At 40.6% G+C, this 15,653-nt stretch overlaps 1 protein-coding gene across 1 annotated transcript; it reads right to left on the reverse strand.

The window, feature by feature from the left end:
• Positions 1-8,897: 8,897 nt before the first annotated feature.
• On the reverse strand, positions 8,898-10,654 carry LOC115894019 (uncharacterized protein FLJ76381-like). The gene has a single exon (XM_030920320.1). The coding sequence runs from the start codon at positions 9,271-9,273 to the stop codon at positions 8,911-8,913; it is 363 nt and encodes a 120-aa protein (XP_030776180.1). The 5' UTR covers positions 9,274-10,654; the 3' UTR covers positions 8,898-8,910.
• Between the last annotated feature and the right edge of the window lie 4,999 nt (positions 10,655-15,653).

A 15,653-nucleotide genomic window follows, 5' to 3' on the forward strand; every position in this document is an offset into this window, starting at 1 on the left:
TTCTTCCTGAATGAATGCATGATAGTTAATTTTCCTGTGCACTTGCATGTGTCAAGGTTTTAATTCTTTTTATATTGCATTAATATTTCATTTAAGTGTATAATTGCAAAATGATTTACACTCAGAACATTGAAGACTCCTTTGTTTTGTAACATCCTGTCAAAATGACGAGATGACAGATCACCCTTTAGGGAAAAATTGGTTTTGATTGGCATCAGCCTTTCCAACAGCAATGCTGGAGACAAGAATAAAATGGAGTGATATTTTTCAAGGATTAAAACAAATTTTAATCCTTGAATTGTTTGCAGCCAAAATCTTTTAAATATGAAAGCACAGAAAAAGACATTATAAAATAAGGCCTCAAAAGTTTTATTTCAAACAGATCCCTCAGAAAATGCCTGGAGGACATACTCCAGTAAGAAGAGAAATACACCGTGGCGTTAGAATTGAGGGTTCAAGAATCAACGGTAGTGGGTGTTTATCATACCCTAAAAAACACATGAAAACACAACATATTGAAAACAACCCCGAGTAAACTTCAGAAAGCACCCCCTTCAACAAAGGGCTGTCGTAACGGAGAAAGCAAAACCAGAGGTGGCAAGAGGAGGCTAGAGTACTTATTTGGTTTGCTGAGATGATATTAATTTTGACACATGTAGGAAATTGAGAAAATTAACATAAATAATGATATAACCACCATTATAATGTTAAAAATTTCCAGATTTCAAACAAATGGAAAAAGATTTGATCTATAGAGAGGTACAAACAGGATAAAAGAAACAGTAAAGAAAGTATGAAAAAATCATAAAATAAGATGACAGAAATAAGTAATAATGGAACAATAATTACATAAATGAAAGTTTAAGATTGTCAGGTAAAATTTTTAAGTGTCAAAACACACACAATATAATCTATCGAAAATAAATTAGTGGAAAAAATGTAGCAGGAAAATATGAATAAAAAGAGCTATGTCCAATTTTTGATAAAAATTTGAATTCAAGTTGATAATATCCTAAAGAAGGAAAAGTCTGTAGACCAATAGAAGAAATAGCAGATGCACAGGTGTGCTCACAAACATGCACGCTCATGACACTAGTCACACAAACTCAAATTCCCATTACAGTTGTATACAAACATGACCGACAAGAAGAAAGTTCCTTTAAGCCCACTTGGAGCATTAAGACAAATTTACCATGTGAATCCCCTAAGTGAACCCTGAGTTACTTCTGTGAAGGAATGTAGAATGATATCATAAATGAATTTCGTATAGCACTCAAAGCTCCCCCTCTACATGGTTCAGGATAGACTTGAGTATCTACGGTTCTGGAGTGGAAGGGAGGAGAAAGGAAAGGCACATTCAGATAAAGAAAATGTGTACAGAACACACTAGGGATATCAGAAGAGGCTGCTCATGGCCAGGCGTGGTGGCTCATACCTGTAACCCTAGCATTACGGGAGGCCAGGGTGGGTGGACAGCCTGAGCTCAGGAGTTCAGGACCAGCCTGGGCAGCAAGGCAAAACTCCATCTATAACAAAGATAAGAAAAAATTAGCTAGGCATAGTGGCACATGCCTGTGGTTCCACTTACTTGGGAGGCTGAGATAGGAGGACTGCTTGAGCCTGGGAGGCAGAGGTTGCAGTGAGCCCAGATTGTGCCACTGCACTCCAGCCTGGGTAACAAAGTGAGACCCCATCTCAAAACAAAATAAAACAAACAAACAAAAAAGAGGCTGCTCAAGACCAGACTCAGCTCCTAGGCCTTGAACTCCAGTCCCACCTCACACCCTAAGGTTCCTAAAGAATCAGTAACTTAGTTCACCCTACCCCACTCCTGGCTTCGGGATGTAGCACAAGTTTCTAAATTTATGCAAACAGTGAGGACTATCTATTTTGACAAAATAAGAAGAAATGGAGTCAAGGCAACATATAAAAGATATTTTTGCCAGTTTTATTGATTAACAAAGAAAAATTGTATATATTTAAGGTGTGCAGTGTGATATTTTGATATCCATATACACTGTGAAGTGATGATGACCACAATCAAGCTAACATAGTCATCACCTCACTTGGTTACCTTTTTCCTTGTGTTTGTTTGGTGGAGAACACTTGAGATCTACTCTTTCAGCAAATTTCAAGTATACACTATTATTGACTTTAGTCACTATGCTGTACTTTAGATCTCCAGAACTTATTCATCTTATAACTGAAAGTTTGTATCTTCTGACAAACATTTTTTCTTTTCCCCCTACTCCCAGGCCCTGGTAAGCACTGTTTTACTCTGTTACCATGAGTTTGGCATTTTTTTAGTAAGCATGTAAGTGAAATCATGAAGGAGTTTTGTGTGTGTGTGTTCATGGCTTATTTTTCTTACCATAATAAACTCCAGGTTTATCCATGTTGTCACAAATGGCAGCATTTCCTCATTTTTAAAGGCTAAATGATATTCCATTACATATGTGTATGTGTCTCTCTGTGTGTGTGTGTGTGTGTGTGTGTGTGTAATACATTTAAAACATCCATTCATCTGTCAAGGGACACAGGTAGTTTCCATATCTTGGCTGTGTATATAACACTGCAATGAACATGTAAGTACATATATCTCTTAGAGATAGTGATTTTCTTTACTTTGGATATATACCTAGATATGGGATTGCTGGATTATATTTTAATTTTTTGAGGAAACTCCATACTGTTGTCTAGCCATTACAGAATGGCTGTACCAATTTACATTCCCATCAACTATCAACTAAGCACAAAAGTTTCTTTTCCTCAACATCCTCAGCAACATTTGTTACCTTTTTACTGTTATAATAGCCATCCTAATAGATGTGAGATAATATCTCATTGTGTATTTTCCTGATGATTAGTGATGGCAAACATCTTTTTCTTGTATATACCTATTGTCAATCGTATGTCTTTTAGAAATGTATCTCTCCAGGTCTGATATGGTTTGGCTGTGTCCCCACCCAAATCTCGTCTTGAATTGTAGCTCCCATAATTCCCTCATGTTATGGGCGGGAACCAGTAAGAGATAGTTGAATCATGGGAGCAGTTTCACCCATACTGTTCTCATGGTAGTAAATAAGCCTCAAAAGATCTGGTTGTTTTATAAAGGATTTCCTTTTTCACTTGGCTTTTATTCTGTCTTGCCTGCTGCTGCGTAATATGTGCCTTTAACTTCCCACCATGAATGAGGCCTCCCCAGCCACGTGGAGCTGTGAGTCAATTAAACCTCTTTTTCTTTATAAATCACACAGTCTTTGGTATGTCTTTATCAGCAGTATGAAAACAGATGAATACAGTAAATTGGTACTGGAAGAGTGAGGTGCTGCTGTAAAGATACCCAAAAATGCGGAACCAACTTTGGAACTGGGTAACGGGCAGAGGTTGGCACGGTTTGCAGGGCTCACAAAACGACAGCAAAACATGAGAAAGTTTGGAACTCCCTAGAGACTTGTTGAGTAGCTTTGACCAAAATGCTAATGATGATATGGACAATGAAATTCAGGCTGAGGTTGTCTGAGATGGAGATGAGGAACTTGTTGGGAACTGGAGTAAAGGTAAATCTTGCTATGTTTTAGCAAAGAGACTGGTGGCATTTTGCCCCTGCCCTAGAGATTTGTGGAACTTTGAACTTGAGGGCGATCATTTAGGGTAGCTGGCAGAATAAATTTCTAAGCAGCAAAGCATTCAAGAGGTGACTTGGGTGCTGTTAAAAGCATTCAGTTTTGAAAGGAAACAGCATAAAACTTTGGAAAATTTGCAGCCAGGCAATGTGATAGAAAAGAAAAACCAATTTTCTGAGGAGAAGTTCAAGCCAGCTGCAGAAATTTGCATAAGTAACAAGGAGCTAAAATGTTCATCCCCAAGACAATAGGGAAAGTATCTCCAGGACCTGTCAGAGACCTTTGTGGCAGCCCCTTCCATCACAGGCCAGGAGGCTGAAAAGGAAAAAATGGTTTCCTGGGCTGGATTCATGGGCCCCCTGCTCTGTGCCACCTAGGGACTTGATGCCCTGCATCCCAGTCACTCTAGCCATCGCTAAAAGGGGCCAAGGTACATCTTGGACTGTGGCTTCAGAGGGTGAAAATCCCAAACCTTGGCAGTTTCACATGGTGTTGAGCCTGTGGGTGCACAGAAGTAAAGAACTGAGGTTTGAGAACCTCTGCCTAGATTTCAGAGGATGTAGGGAAACACCTAGATGTCCAAGCAGAATTTTGCTGCAGGGATGGGGCCCTCATGGAAAACCTCTGCTAGGACAGTGCAGAAGGGAAATGTGGGGTTGAAGCCCCCACACAGAGTCCCCACTGGGGTACTGCCTACTGGAGCTGTGAGAAGGCCACAGCACAGAAATAAATCCAAATGCATGGATTTATTTCTGTGCTCTCTATTCTGTTCCCTTGGCCTACATGTCTGTTTTTATGCCAGTACCATACTATTTTGATTACTATAGTTTTATAATTTAGTTTGGAATAAGGTAATGTGATGCTTTCACTTTTGTTTTTTTGCTCAAGGATGTTTTGACTGTTTGGGGTCTGTTGCATACAAATTTTAGAATTGCTTTTTTCCATTTCTTTGAAAAATGCCATTGAAATTTTGATGGGGGTTGCATTATATCTGTAGATCACAGTGAGTAATAGAGATATGTGTCTTCTTCAAATTCTTTTATCAGTGTTTTATAGTTTTTGGTATATATTTTACTTTCTTATTTAAATGTATTCCTAAGTAGTTAATTTTTTGATGCTATTGTTAATGAGATTGTTTTCTTTGAGATGGAGTCTCGCTCTGTTGCCTAGGCTGGAGTGCAGTGGCGCAATCTTGGCTCACTGCAAGCTCCATCTCCTGGGTTCACACCATTCTCCTGACTCAGCCTCCCGAGTAGCTGGAACTACAGGCACCTGCCAGCATGCCTGGCTAATTTTTTGTATTTTTAGTAGAGATGGGGTTTCACCGTGTTAGCCAGGTTGGTCTTGATCTCCTAAACTAGTGATCCTCCTGCATCGGCCTCCCAAAGTGCTGACATTACAGGCGTGAGCCACTGTGCCAGGCCTGAGACTGTTTTCTTAATTTCTTTCTGGGATAGTTCACTGTTAGTATATAGATATACAACAGGTTTTTTTTAATGTTAATTATGTGTTCTGCAAATTTGCTGAATTTGTTTCTTAATTCTAACAGTTTTTAATTGGAGCCTTTAGAATTTTCTCTATATAAGATCATGTCATCTTCAAACAGAGACATTTTCACTTCTTTTCCAAGTTGGATGACTTTTATTTCTTTTTCTTACCTAATTGCTCTGGCTAGGACTTACAGATGTTTTCAGAAGCCCCCCAAAATAATCTAAGGGAGTCCATTGTCACTAGATCTGCTTTATAAGAAATCCTAAAGGGAGTTCTTCAAACTGAAATGCCATAAGACTAATTAGTATCATGAAACCATATGTGGTTATAAAATTCACTGGTCAAAGTAACTATACAGTCAAATTCAAAATACTCCTAATACTGCAATGATGCAGTATAATCACTTTAACTTTTAAAAGGTTAATATTACAAATAAATATAACTACAAAATATACAAAGAAATAAACTCTGACATCAAAAAACATAAAAAGTGGAGGGGAGTAAAGTGTAGGGGTTTCGTATATGATTGAAGTTAAGTTGTTATCAACTTAAAATAGACCATTGTAACTACAATCATGCATTTCTTAATTTGGATATGTTCTGAATAATGTCTCATTATGCAACTTTATCACGGTGTGAATATCACAGAGTGTACTTACACAAAATTAGATAATACCACCTACTACACACCCAGGCTATATGGTATAACCTATTGCTTCCAGGCTACAAATCTGTACAGCATTGTACTATACTGAATGCTGTAGGCAACTGTAATACAATGACAAGCATTTGTGTATCTAAATGTATCTAAACATATAAAACAAAAATGTTATAACCTTATGGGACCACCATTGTATATGTGGCCCATCATTGACCAAAACATCCTTATGTGGCACATGATCGCATACGATGTTTTATGTAAGACTCATGATAATCACAAAGATGAAACGTAATAGATACACAAATGAGAATTTTACCACATGTTTAAAAAAGAATTAATACAAAGACACAGCAAAGAATCATAGTATACCACTACAGAAAATAATCAAAATAATCAAATCATGCACAGCCAGAGAGAAATAAAAGAACAAAGAAACTACAAAACACCTATCAATAGTTACTTCAAATATCAGTGGACCAAATTAGGGAAACAAAAGACCCAGAGTGGCTGAATGGAGAGTAAAACAAGAACCAAATATACGCCACCTATAAGAGACTCTCTTCACCTTCAGAGACACACATAGACTGAAAGGAAAGAGAGGGAACAACAAAAAAGAAAGAGTAGCTATTCTTACAACAAACAAAATAGACTTTAAGTCAAAAACTGTAACAAGAGACAAAGAAAGTCATTATAGAATGATACAAGGGTCAATTCATCAAGAAGATAGAACTACTGCAGATACATATTCTCCCAACATCGGAGCACCTAATTATATAAAGCAAATATCAACAAATCTGAAGACAGAAGTAGACAACAATAATACAATAATAGTAGGGACTTTCCATATCCCACTGTCAACAATGGATTCATCATTCAGACAGACAATCAATAAGGAAACAGCTGACTTGAACTACACTATAGATCAAATGGACCAGATATACAGGACATTCCTTTCCAAAACAACAAAATACACATTCTTCTCGAGCATACACAGTACATTCTCCAACATATGTCATATATTAGGCCAGAAAACAAGTCTTAGCAAGTTTAAGAAGACTAACATCTTACCAAGTATTCTTTTTGACCACAGTGGCATGAAACTGAAAATTAAAAACAGGAGAAAACTTAGAAAAGTGACAAATATGTGGAAATCAACCAACACACTCCTGAACAACCAACAGATCAAAGAAAACATCAAAAAAGAAATAAAATATCTTGAGACAAACTAAAATGAAAGCACAACATACTAGAACTTATGAGATGCAGCAAAAGCTGTTCTAAGAGGGAAGTTTATACAGATAAGTGCTAAATGAAGAAAAAGGATCTCAAATAAACAATAAACGTCAAAGAAAAAATCAAGCCCAAAATTAGAAGAAGGAAGGAAATAACAAAGACCATAGCAGAAATAAATGAAATAGACTAGAAAAACAATAGAAAGCAATGAAATGAAAAGCTGATTTTTTGAAAAGATAATAAAAATTGACCAATCTTTCACTAGGCTAAGAAAAAAGAGAGAAATCTCAAATAAATAAAATTAGAACAAAAAAGGAGATATTAAAATTGGTACCATAGAAATACAAAGGATAATAATAGTCTACTCTAAACTATGTGTCAACAAATTGCTTAACTTAGAATAAATTTCTAGAAACACACATCCACTAAGCCTGAAACATGAAGTAGAAAATCAAAACAGATGAATAATGAGTAAAAATATTGAGTCAGTAGTCAAAAAACTCCTGAAAAAGGAAAATCCAAGACCAGATAGCTTACTGGAGAACTCTAGCAAATGTTTAAAGAAGAATTAATACCATTTATTCACAAACTCTTCCAAAAGTTGAAGAGGAGGGAACATTTCCAAACATTTTTTATGAGGCCAGCATTACCCTAACAAAGACAGAAAAGGACACTACAAGGATGACATGTTTTTAAGGTGCAAATAATGTATTCTTGGATTTGAAAATACAGGATTTGTTTGTACAAAGATTTGTGTGTGGATAGGTGGATGTGTACTGGTGTGTGCATGCATACATACACAAGCTTACCTTGTTTCATTGCACTTCACCTTATTATGCTTCTCAGATATTGCATTTTTTACAGATTGAAGGTTTGTGACAACCCTGCATCAAGCAAGTCTACCAGTGCCACTTTTCTGCTAGCATGTGCTTATTTTGTATCTCTGTGTTACATTTTTGTAATTCTTGCAATATTTGAAATGTTTTGTTGTTATTATATCTGTTATGGTGATCTGTGATCAGTGATTGTTGTATTACCATTGTCATTGTTTTGGGGCATCACAAACCATGCTCCCCAAAAGACAATGAGCTTAATTGATACATACGTGTGTTCCAATGGGTCTATCATTCTGCCCTTCCTCCATCTACCCCTCTCCTCAGGTCTCCCTGTTTTCTGAGACACAGCAATGTTGAAATTATGCCAATTAATAACTCTACAAAGGCCTCTATGTGTTCAAGTGAAAGTAAGAGTCACACATCTCTTATTAAAAATCAAAAGTGAGAAATGATTAAGCTGAGTGAGGAAGGCACGTTAAAAGCCGAGACAGGCCAAAAGGCCCAGGCTGGTCTCGAACTCCTGGCTTCAAGCAATCCGCCTGCCGCAGCCTCCCAGGTGGCTGAGATTAAAGGCATGAGTCACCATGTCCAGCTTCTATGCAATATTTTAAATGGAGTATTGAAGACTCTATTGCTGTAGAACTATTTTTAACTTCAATTCTGTCAATATTTGGGTCACAGTTAGGCCTTAATGTTATTACACGCCGGTCTGATGCTCATGGCCAGGTCATTTTGTTTTCCTGTTGGATATAAACAATCTCACAGAAAAATATCAACTTCAGAAGGTTAATCGGAGACCGTGATAAGTGCAAACAAAAACAAGGGCATTTTATAATGTTGTCTAAATGCAGATAAAAAACAAGGTCTTGATGCCACTTCTGAAAGCATCCAATCTAAAATCTTCACTTTCTGAGACCCTATCGGAAATCAACCAATTAAAGCCCAAATCGTTCAACAGTTTCTAACTCCTCCCACTGAGATGACCCATAGTACCCCATTCCTTGCTGCAATGTAATTATATTTTTTACAAGTGTGCTCCTGGTGGTCTTGAACTGAAGGGCACTCACTGGGTCACTGGAGAATTTCCCCGCAGGAACTGAGTCAGACCCCATCTCAGGGCCCTGAACACGATAGGGGCCTGCTCTAAGGCGTGGACCCTCGCGACAGCCCCGGCCTGTCTTGACTGGCGAGGGTTACTGTTCTTGTCCCAACCGTACAGCTGGGGAAGCGGAGACTCACGGCGAGCGACCCCCGTCCCAGCGGAGCGCCCGAAACACGCCGACACTTCCGCACCAGCTGCGACGGCCACCACCGTGCGCGGAGACGCCTGCGACGCGTCCGCGGGTAAAGTCCGTCGGCGCCTTGCCTCCCACCGGCGCCTTCTCCAGCTCCAGGGTTTTGTCCCCGCCAGCGGCTCCGACTCCATCGCGTCCTCTTCCAGTCTAATGCTTTTTTTCCAGATCTCGATCCCAAATTCCCTCCTGCCGGAATCTGGACCCGAATCCACCTGTTGCCCATTTTCCGCTGCCGCTGGAGAGAATCTCTGAGGTCCCCAGGACAGCCTGCCTGCACGGAAGAGATGCCTCCTCAGTATGGCCGCCTCCGGAGAAGAGCGATTAAGTGCAGGCCTCCATGTTGCTCTTGAGCCCGAGCGGCTTTAGGGAGCCATGTTTATTACTGGCGGGCGCCGGCCTCACTGAGCATGTGCAGCCCTGGCCGGGCGGCCTCAAAGTTCTGACATCACAGGGCGGTTCCTGAAGTGGACGTAGTTGTAAGAGCTAGTTATTGTAGACAAGGCCTCTGGGATCAGGGACTCTAATCTGGAAATAGATAGTAGGAGGGGTCGGTAATGCTGTCTCTGGGTCAGAGACCTGAGCTATGTGGGGTTAGAGAGGGGCCCTGGGCAGGCGAGTCTCTGGGGAGTGTGGTGAGAATCCTTGTGTCAGATGCTGGGAGGAGGTGGGGTCCGGGCTGGGGTCCGCGGGCCCACGGGTTGGGGGATGGTCAGCATCAGGCATCAGTAGTAGAGATGCTGTGTACCCTGATCGCCAGTGGAGTTTTTAAATACAGAGTATTCATGAGTTTAGCAATGTTACTCGCCTCTCATTATTTAAATAATTTGAAGTTTTCCCCAATAACTAGTGTCTTAGAAGTTGTGAAAATTTCAGAAAATGACAGGTCTTCCAAGTTCGTGATGGGAGTTGGGCAGCAGTCGCTTACTAGCACCTGGGGAGTCCTTGCCAGTTCTTTGGGGATGGGAAGCTCTTAAGACTGCCCTGAGACCGCCCTTTGACCTCACTGTGGCCCTTTCTAGATTAAATGCTGTTTTCCATGACCGCCTCTGTTCTTCCCATAGGCGAATGGCAGGCATCCAGATCTCCAAGAATATAGGATTAGGAGAGACTCCGCCACCCATGTCCTCACAGTTAGTTATCGATTTGTGTCAGTTGCCCATTTTCCCACTTCCTGTTTGTTTGTCAAGGAATATTAATAAACCTTTGCTTATTTAAAGATATTAGCCTTTGATTTTCAAATATTGCATGTAAAAATTTGTTAGTTTTATTTTTTCAACCGATCTGACCTGTATAGTTGGGCTTGAGGAAACCTCCTCATTCTACATGTTACTATGGATTTTCTAATATTAACACAGAGTTGTATTTTTTCCATATAATTTTCTATTGAATTTCTTTTTCCATATGAAAATTTCAGAAAATGACAGGTCTTCCGAGTTCATGATGGGAGTTGGGCAGCACTCGCTTACGAGCACCTGGAGAGTTCCAGGTGGTGAAGGTTTAGCCCAGTAAAGCAGAGAGGTTACGAGGTTAAATTGGGGGCTCTGGAGCCAGACCTGTGAGGATCTGAGTCCTGGCTCTGGCACTTAAAAGCTGTGTGACCTTGGTCAAGATACTTGGCCCCTCTGTGCTTCAGTTTCCTCATCTGCTAAATGGAGAAATAAGGGCACCTACCCCATAGGGTAGTTGTGTGATTACACAAGTTAATACACTTCAGTCATTAGCAAGAAAGTGAATGTCAAGCTGTGTTTGTTCAGGCAGCCATATGGTAGCCCCACCTCATTAATAAACTGAGGTATTGAAGCATCTTCTTTTTCTTTCAGAAAATATTTGTCGAGCACCTTCTGTGTTCTAAGAACTGTTCTAGGGCTTTAGATGCTATGGAGGTCTAGAAATTCACATTATGGTGGCAGGTGACAGACAATACAAAGAGATAAAGTAATTCCATATAGTGATAAGCCAGGGAGGAGTGCTAAAAGGAGCCAAGGTGTAGAGGTGACTGGAAGGTGACCAGGGAAACTGCTGTAGGGCTTCTAAGTGATGATATCTGTGACAAATCCCTGTGGTCACCAGGGGGCATTTTATGTGTAACTTTATCCTGTCCCATTGATCTTGTAGTGAACCCTGGTCTGTTCTGTATTGTTTTAATTACATAATATTTGTAATAATGTTTAATACCTGGTGGAGTGCTCTGTTTACTTATTTTTGCGTAATTAACCACCCCTAAGCTTAACTTCATGCTTCTGCAGGGTGGTTGATCTCCATGGTTCTAGGTGGTTCTGCATGGGGCCTCTCACATGTGTTACAGTCCAATGTTAGCTGGGGCCACAGTCATCTGAAACTCACTTACATGACTGGCAATTCATGTAGACTGTTGCCTGGAGAAGACATATGTGGCCTGGTGGAATGGAGTGGCAACTAGGCTCAAGGAAGAGCTTCCCAGGAGCAAGGCTTCCAAGAGACTGAAGTAGAAGTTTCAGTTTCTTTAAAAAAAAAGAATAAAATCAGCCGGGGTGCGATGACTCAGGCCTGTCATCCCAGCACTTTGGGAGGCCGAGGTGGGCAGATCACCAGGTCATGAGATCGAGAGCATCCTGGCCAACATAGTGAAACCCATCTCTAATAATAAATAAATAAATACAAAAATTAGTTGGGTGTGATGGCATGCACTCATAGTCTCAACTACTCGGGAGGTTGAGACAGGAGAATCTCTTGAACCTGGGAGGCAGAGGTTGCAGTCAGCTGAGATGGCACCACTGCACTCCAGCCTGGTGACAGAGCGAGACTCTGTCTAAAAAATAAACAAACAAACAAACAAACAACCCAATCCTAGAATTCCCAGAATGGAATTTATGTCATATTCTGTGGATCGAGCAAGTCGCAAGGCAACCAGATTCAAGGGGAGGGGAGTTATTCCTCACCTCTTGATAAGGACTGTGTGTTGAGGAAGGGAAAGAATTGATGGTAGCTGTCTTTGACTTCTACCATATAGAGCAGGGTCTTCACACTCCTTTCTTCTTTAATAATCTTCCATTTGAAAATTTTCCCTGCAATTCTCACACCTTTATATTTCATATAAATTTTACAATCAGTTTTTTCTTGTCTATATAATCATGCCATTTGGATTAAAATTGCATTACATCGCATTACTTTGCAACTTTTGAGAGATTGTGGGAGGAGAATTGGCACAATATTGAATATAATATAATATATAATATAATATAATATTGAATTGGCACAATTCAATATTATAATATTGAATCTGCTCATTAAGGAACGTAGTCTGTCTGTATACTTAGGTTTTATATTTTGAATAGCATACATGTTGGTATTTCTGCCCCAGCTTTTCTCTTTGTTTTTTCATGCAACCCATGAATGAGACTGCACTGTCTGTGTGATTGGGCAGTTGCCCAAATTTAAGGTGTTAACACGCATTAATTCACTTAATCCCTCCTCATTTCCTCCTTCCCTCAACCCCTGACAACCACTAATCAGCTTTCTGTCTCTAGATTTGCCTATTCTGGACATTTTATATAAATGTGTCATCCAATATCTGGTCTTTTGTGACTGGCTTCTTTCACTTAGCAGGATTCTAAGGTTTTTTGAGGTTCATTCATTGTGTAGCCTGTATCAGTACTTCATTCCTGTTTATGATTGAATAACGTTCCATTGTATGTACATATGTATGTACACCACACTTTGTATATCCATTTATTCATTGGGGGATATCTGGGTTATTTACAGTGTATTTCAGGGGTCCCCAAGATCATCCTCCCCCTTGATCTACTGCTATTTGTACCTTATATGACCTCTGCAGAACTATTTATCTGGAAAGTAGCCAATGGTTAACTAAATATAGTTCTAAAGACTCATTTCACAGATTCCTAGAGTAGGAGCACAATGCCACCAGTCTCCTTGCTAAGACACAGCAAGAGTGACCTTTGCTACAGTTCCCAATAAGTTCCTCATCTCCATCTGAGACCACCTCAGCCTGCATTTCACTGTCCATATCACTGTATGAGCATCTCGGTCACAACAATTCAACAAGTCTCTAGGAAGTTCCAAACTTTTCTTCTTGTCTTCTGTTTTTGGTTTTTGTCTTTAGGTGGAGTCTCACTCTGTTATCCAGGCTGGAGAGCAGTGGCACTATCTTGGCTCACTGCAATCTCTGCCTCCTGCATTCAAATTATCCTCCTACCTCAGCTTCCTGAGTAGCCGGGATTACAGGCGTGCACCATGATGCCTGCCTAATTTTTTTTTCTTGTGTTTTTAGTAGAGACAGAGTTTCACCATGTTGGCCTGACTGGCTTTGAACCCCTGACCTCAAATGATCCACCTGCATCACCCTCCCAAAGTGCTGGGATTACAGGCATAAGCTATCATGCCCAGCCATCATCTTCCTGTCTTATAAGCCTTCCACACTGTTCCAACCTCTGCCTATTACCCAGTTCCAAAGTCGCTTCCACATTTTCAGGTATCTTTGTAGCAATGCCCTACTTCTCTGGTACCAATTTTCTGTATTAGTTTGTTCTCACATTGCTATAAAGAACTACTTGAGACTGGGTAATTTATAAAGAAAAAAAGGTTTGATTGGCTCATGGTTCCACAAGCTGTACAGGAAGCATGGCTGAGGAGACCTCAGGAAACTTACAATCATGGTGGAAGGTGAAGGGGAAGGAAGCATATCTTCACATGGCCAGCAGGAGGGCAGGGGAAGTTATTACACAGTTTTAAACAACCAGATCTCATGAGAGCTCTATCACAAGAACAGCAAGGGAGATGTCCACCCCTATGATTCAATAACTTTCCACCAGGCTCCTCCTCCAACACTGGAAATTACAGTTAGACATGACATTTCGCTGGAGACTCAGAGCCAAACCATATCACCAACGCTATAAAGAAACTGAGGCGGCCAGGCGCGGTGGCTCACACCTGTAATCCCAACACTTTGGGAGGCCGAGGTAGGCGGATCACGAGGTCAGGAGATAGAGAACATCATGGCTAATGCGGTGAAACCCCATCTCTACTAAAAATACAAAAAATTAGCCAGGCATGGTGGCTGGCGCTTGTAGTCCCAGCTACTCGGGAGGCTGAGACAGGAGAATGGCGTGAACCCGGAGACGGAGCTTGCAGTGAGCCGAGATCGCACCACTGCACTCCAGCCTGGGTGACAGAGCAAGACTCCATCTCAAAAAAAAAAAAAAAAAAAAAAAAGAAACTGAGGCACTGATGTCACACTGCTGGTGGATCCGAGACTTGATCTCAGGCCAGCCTGATTCCTAAGTGGTGTTCTTACCCTATTGCCTCAGGATCAGGGAGAGATATATGGACATTGCTAAAGAACAAGTTGAAAGAATTTTATTTCCAACAGTAGGATTGATAAGGACCAGCTGAAAACAACTAAAGCTTCTGGAATACATTTCAAGCACCTTTTAAAAATGTGTCAATGAGCTACAAAATAAGAGTTCCAAAAAGCCAAAAAGGTTTTACAATGGAAGCGAAACCCAAAGAAGTAACTAAGACACTGATGCCACTTTTCACCCTTAAGATATTTGCCAAATGTCAAATTAAACTTTGGTGTTTTTCACAGCCTGAGATGGGAAAGGGGCAGCAGAACAGCAGACAAAGCTGAGGGCCTGCCCGAGTGGGAGGGGCTAAGAGGAGACATCATAAAGTGAGATCCGAAAGGACAGACTTAGTGTAAGGGTGAACTATGAATAAACCTGTTCGCCCCCCCCGTATGCTGCCCTTGACCCCTGCTTCCCTAGGAACAGTGAGGAACATTGTGCATCCTGAGAGAAAACATCTCCCCTGAGAGTTTTATATATCTATAAAACCAGCCCTTTAACTGGGTTGTTCACACAAGCTGGGTGGTCTAAAATGTGTCAAGCTTCAAATTTAAAGCAATATCAGCTTTTTGGTGCCTTCTAGGTGACTGACGGCTGCAAAATGGATTGTCTTTGGAGGAACTCTGAGATAGTTTCAAGGAATATAAGTTTACCATAAAAATATCACAACGTAAAATCGGCAAGAGCCAGCAGAAACAATGGACAGGAGAAGCAGGCCTGCAAAACTTAAGACAGTCAAGTTACCAAAGACAGTACAAAGTGTGTTTTATACTTAAAGAAACAAAGGAGTTGAAATAACTTGAGTATGAAAATAAGCAAATAGATTGGGAAAAGTACCAAGTAGAAATGAAAAGTATCATAATTGAAATCGAAAGTTCAATGAATTGGTTTAACCGTCATCAAAAATAACAGATGAAGAAATAAAGAAATTTTCAGACTTGAAAAAGCTGAACGACTTTATTACCTGCAGACCTGCACTACAAGAAAAGTTAAAGCATGTCCTTCAGGCATAAGGAAAATGATACTGATGGCAGCGGTGGGCCATCTGGAGCAGCCACTGTTATGCCAGCTGCAGTGGGGAGGCACAAGTGGTGGTGGCAGGAGCGGCTGCGGGAGCAGCAGTGGCGGTGGTGGGTCCCCTGTGCCCCACATCCCTGAGGCAGCTG

This window comes from Rhinopithecus roxellana, chromosome 16 (assembly GCF_007565055.1).
Source record: "Rhinopithecus roxellana isolate Shanxi Qingling chromosome 16, ASM756505v1, whole genome shotgun sequence".
Lineage (NCBI taxonomy): Eukaryota > Metazoa > Chordata > Mammalia > Primates > Cercopithecidae > Rhinopithecus > Rhinopithecus roxellana.

Coding starts and splice junctions, on each gene's coding strand:
- LOC115894019 (XM_030920320.1), bottom strand. CDS start 9,273: ATGGAGTCGGAGCCGCTGGCGGGGACAAAACCCTGGAGCTGGAGAAGG.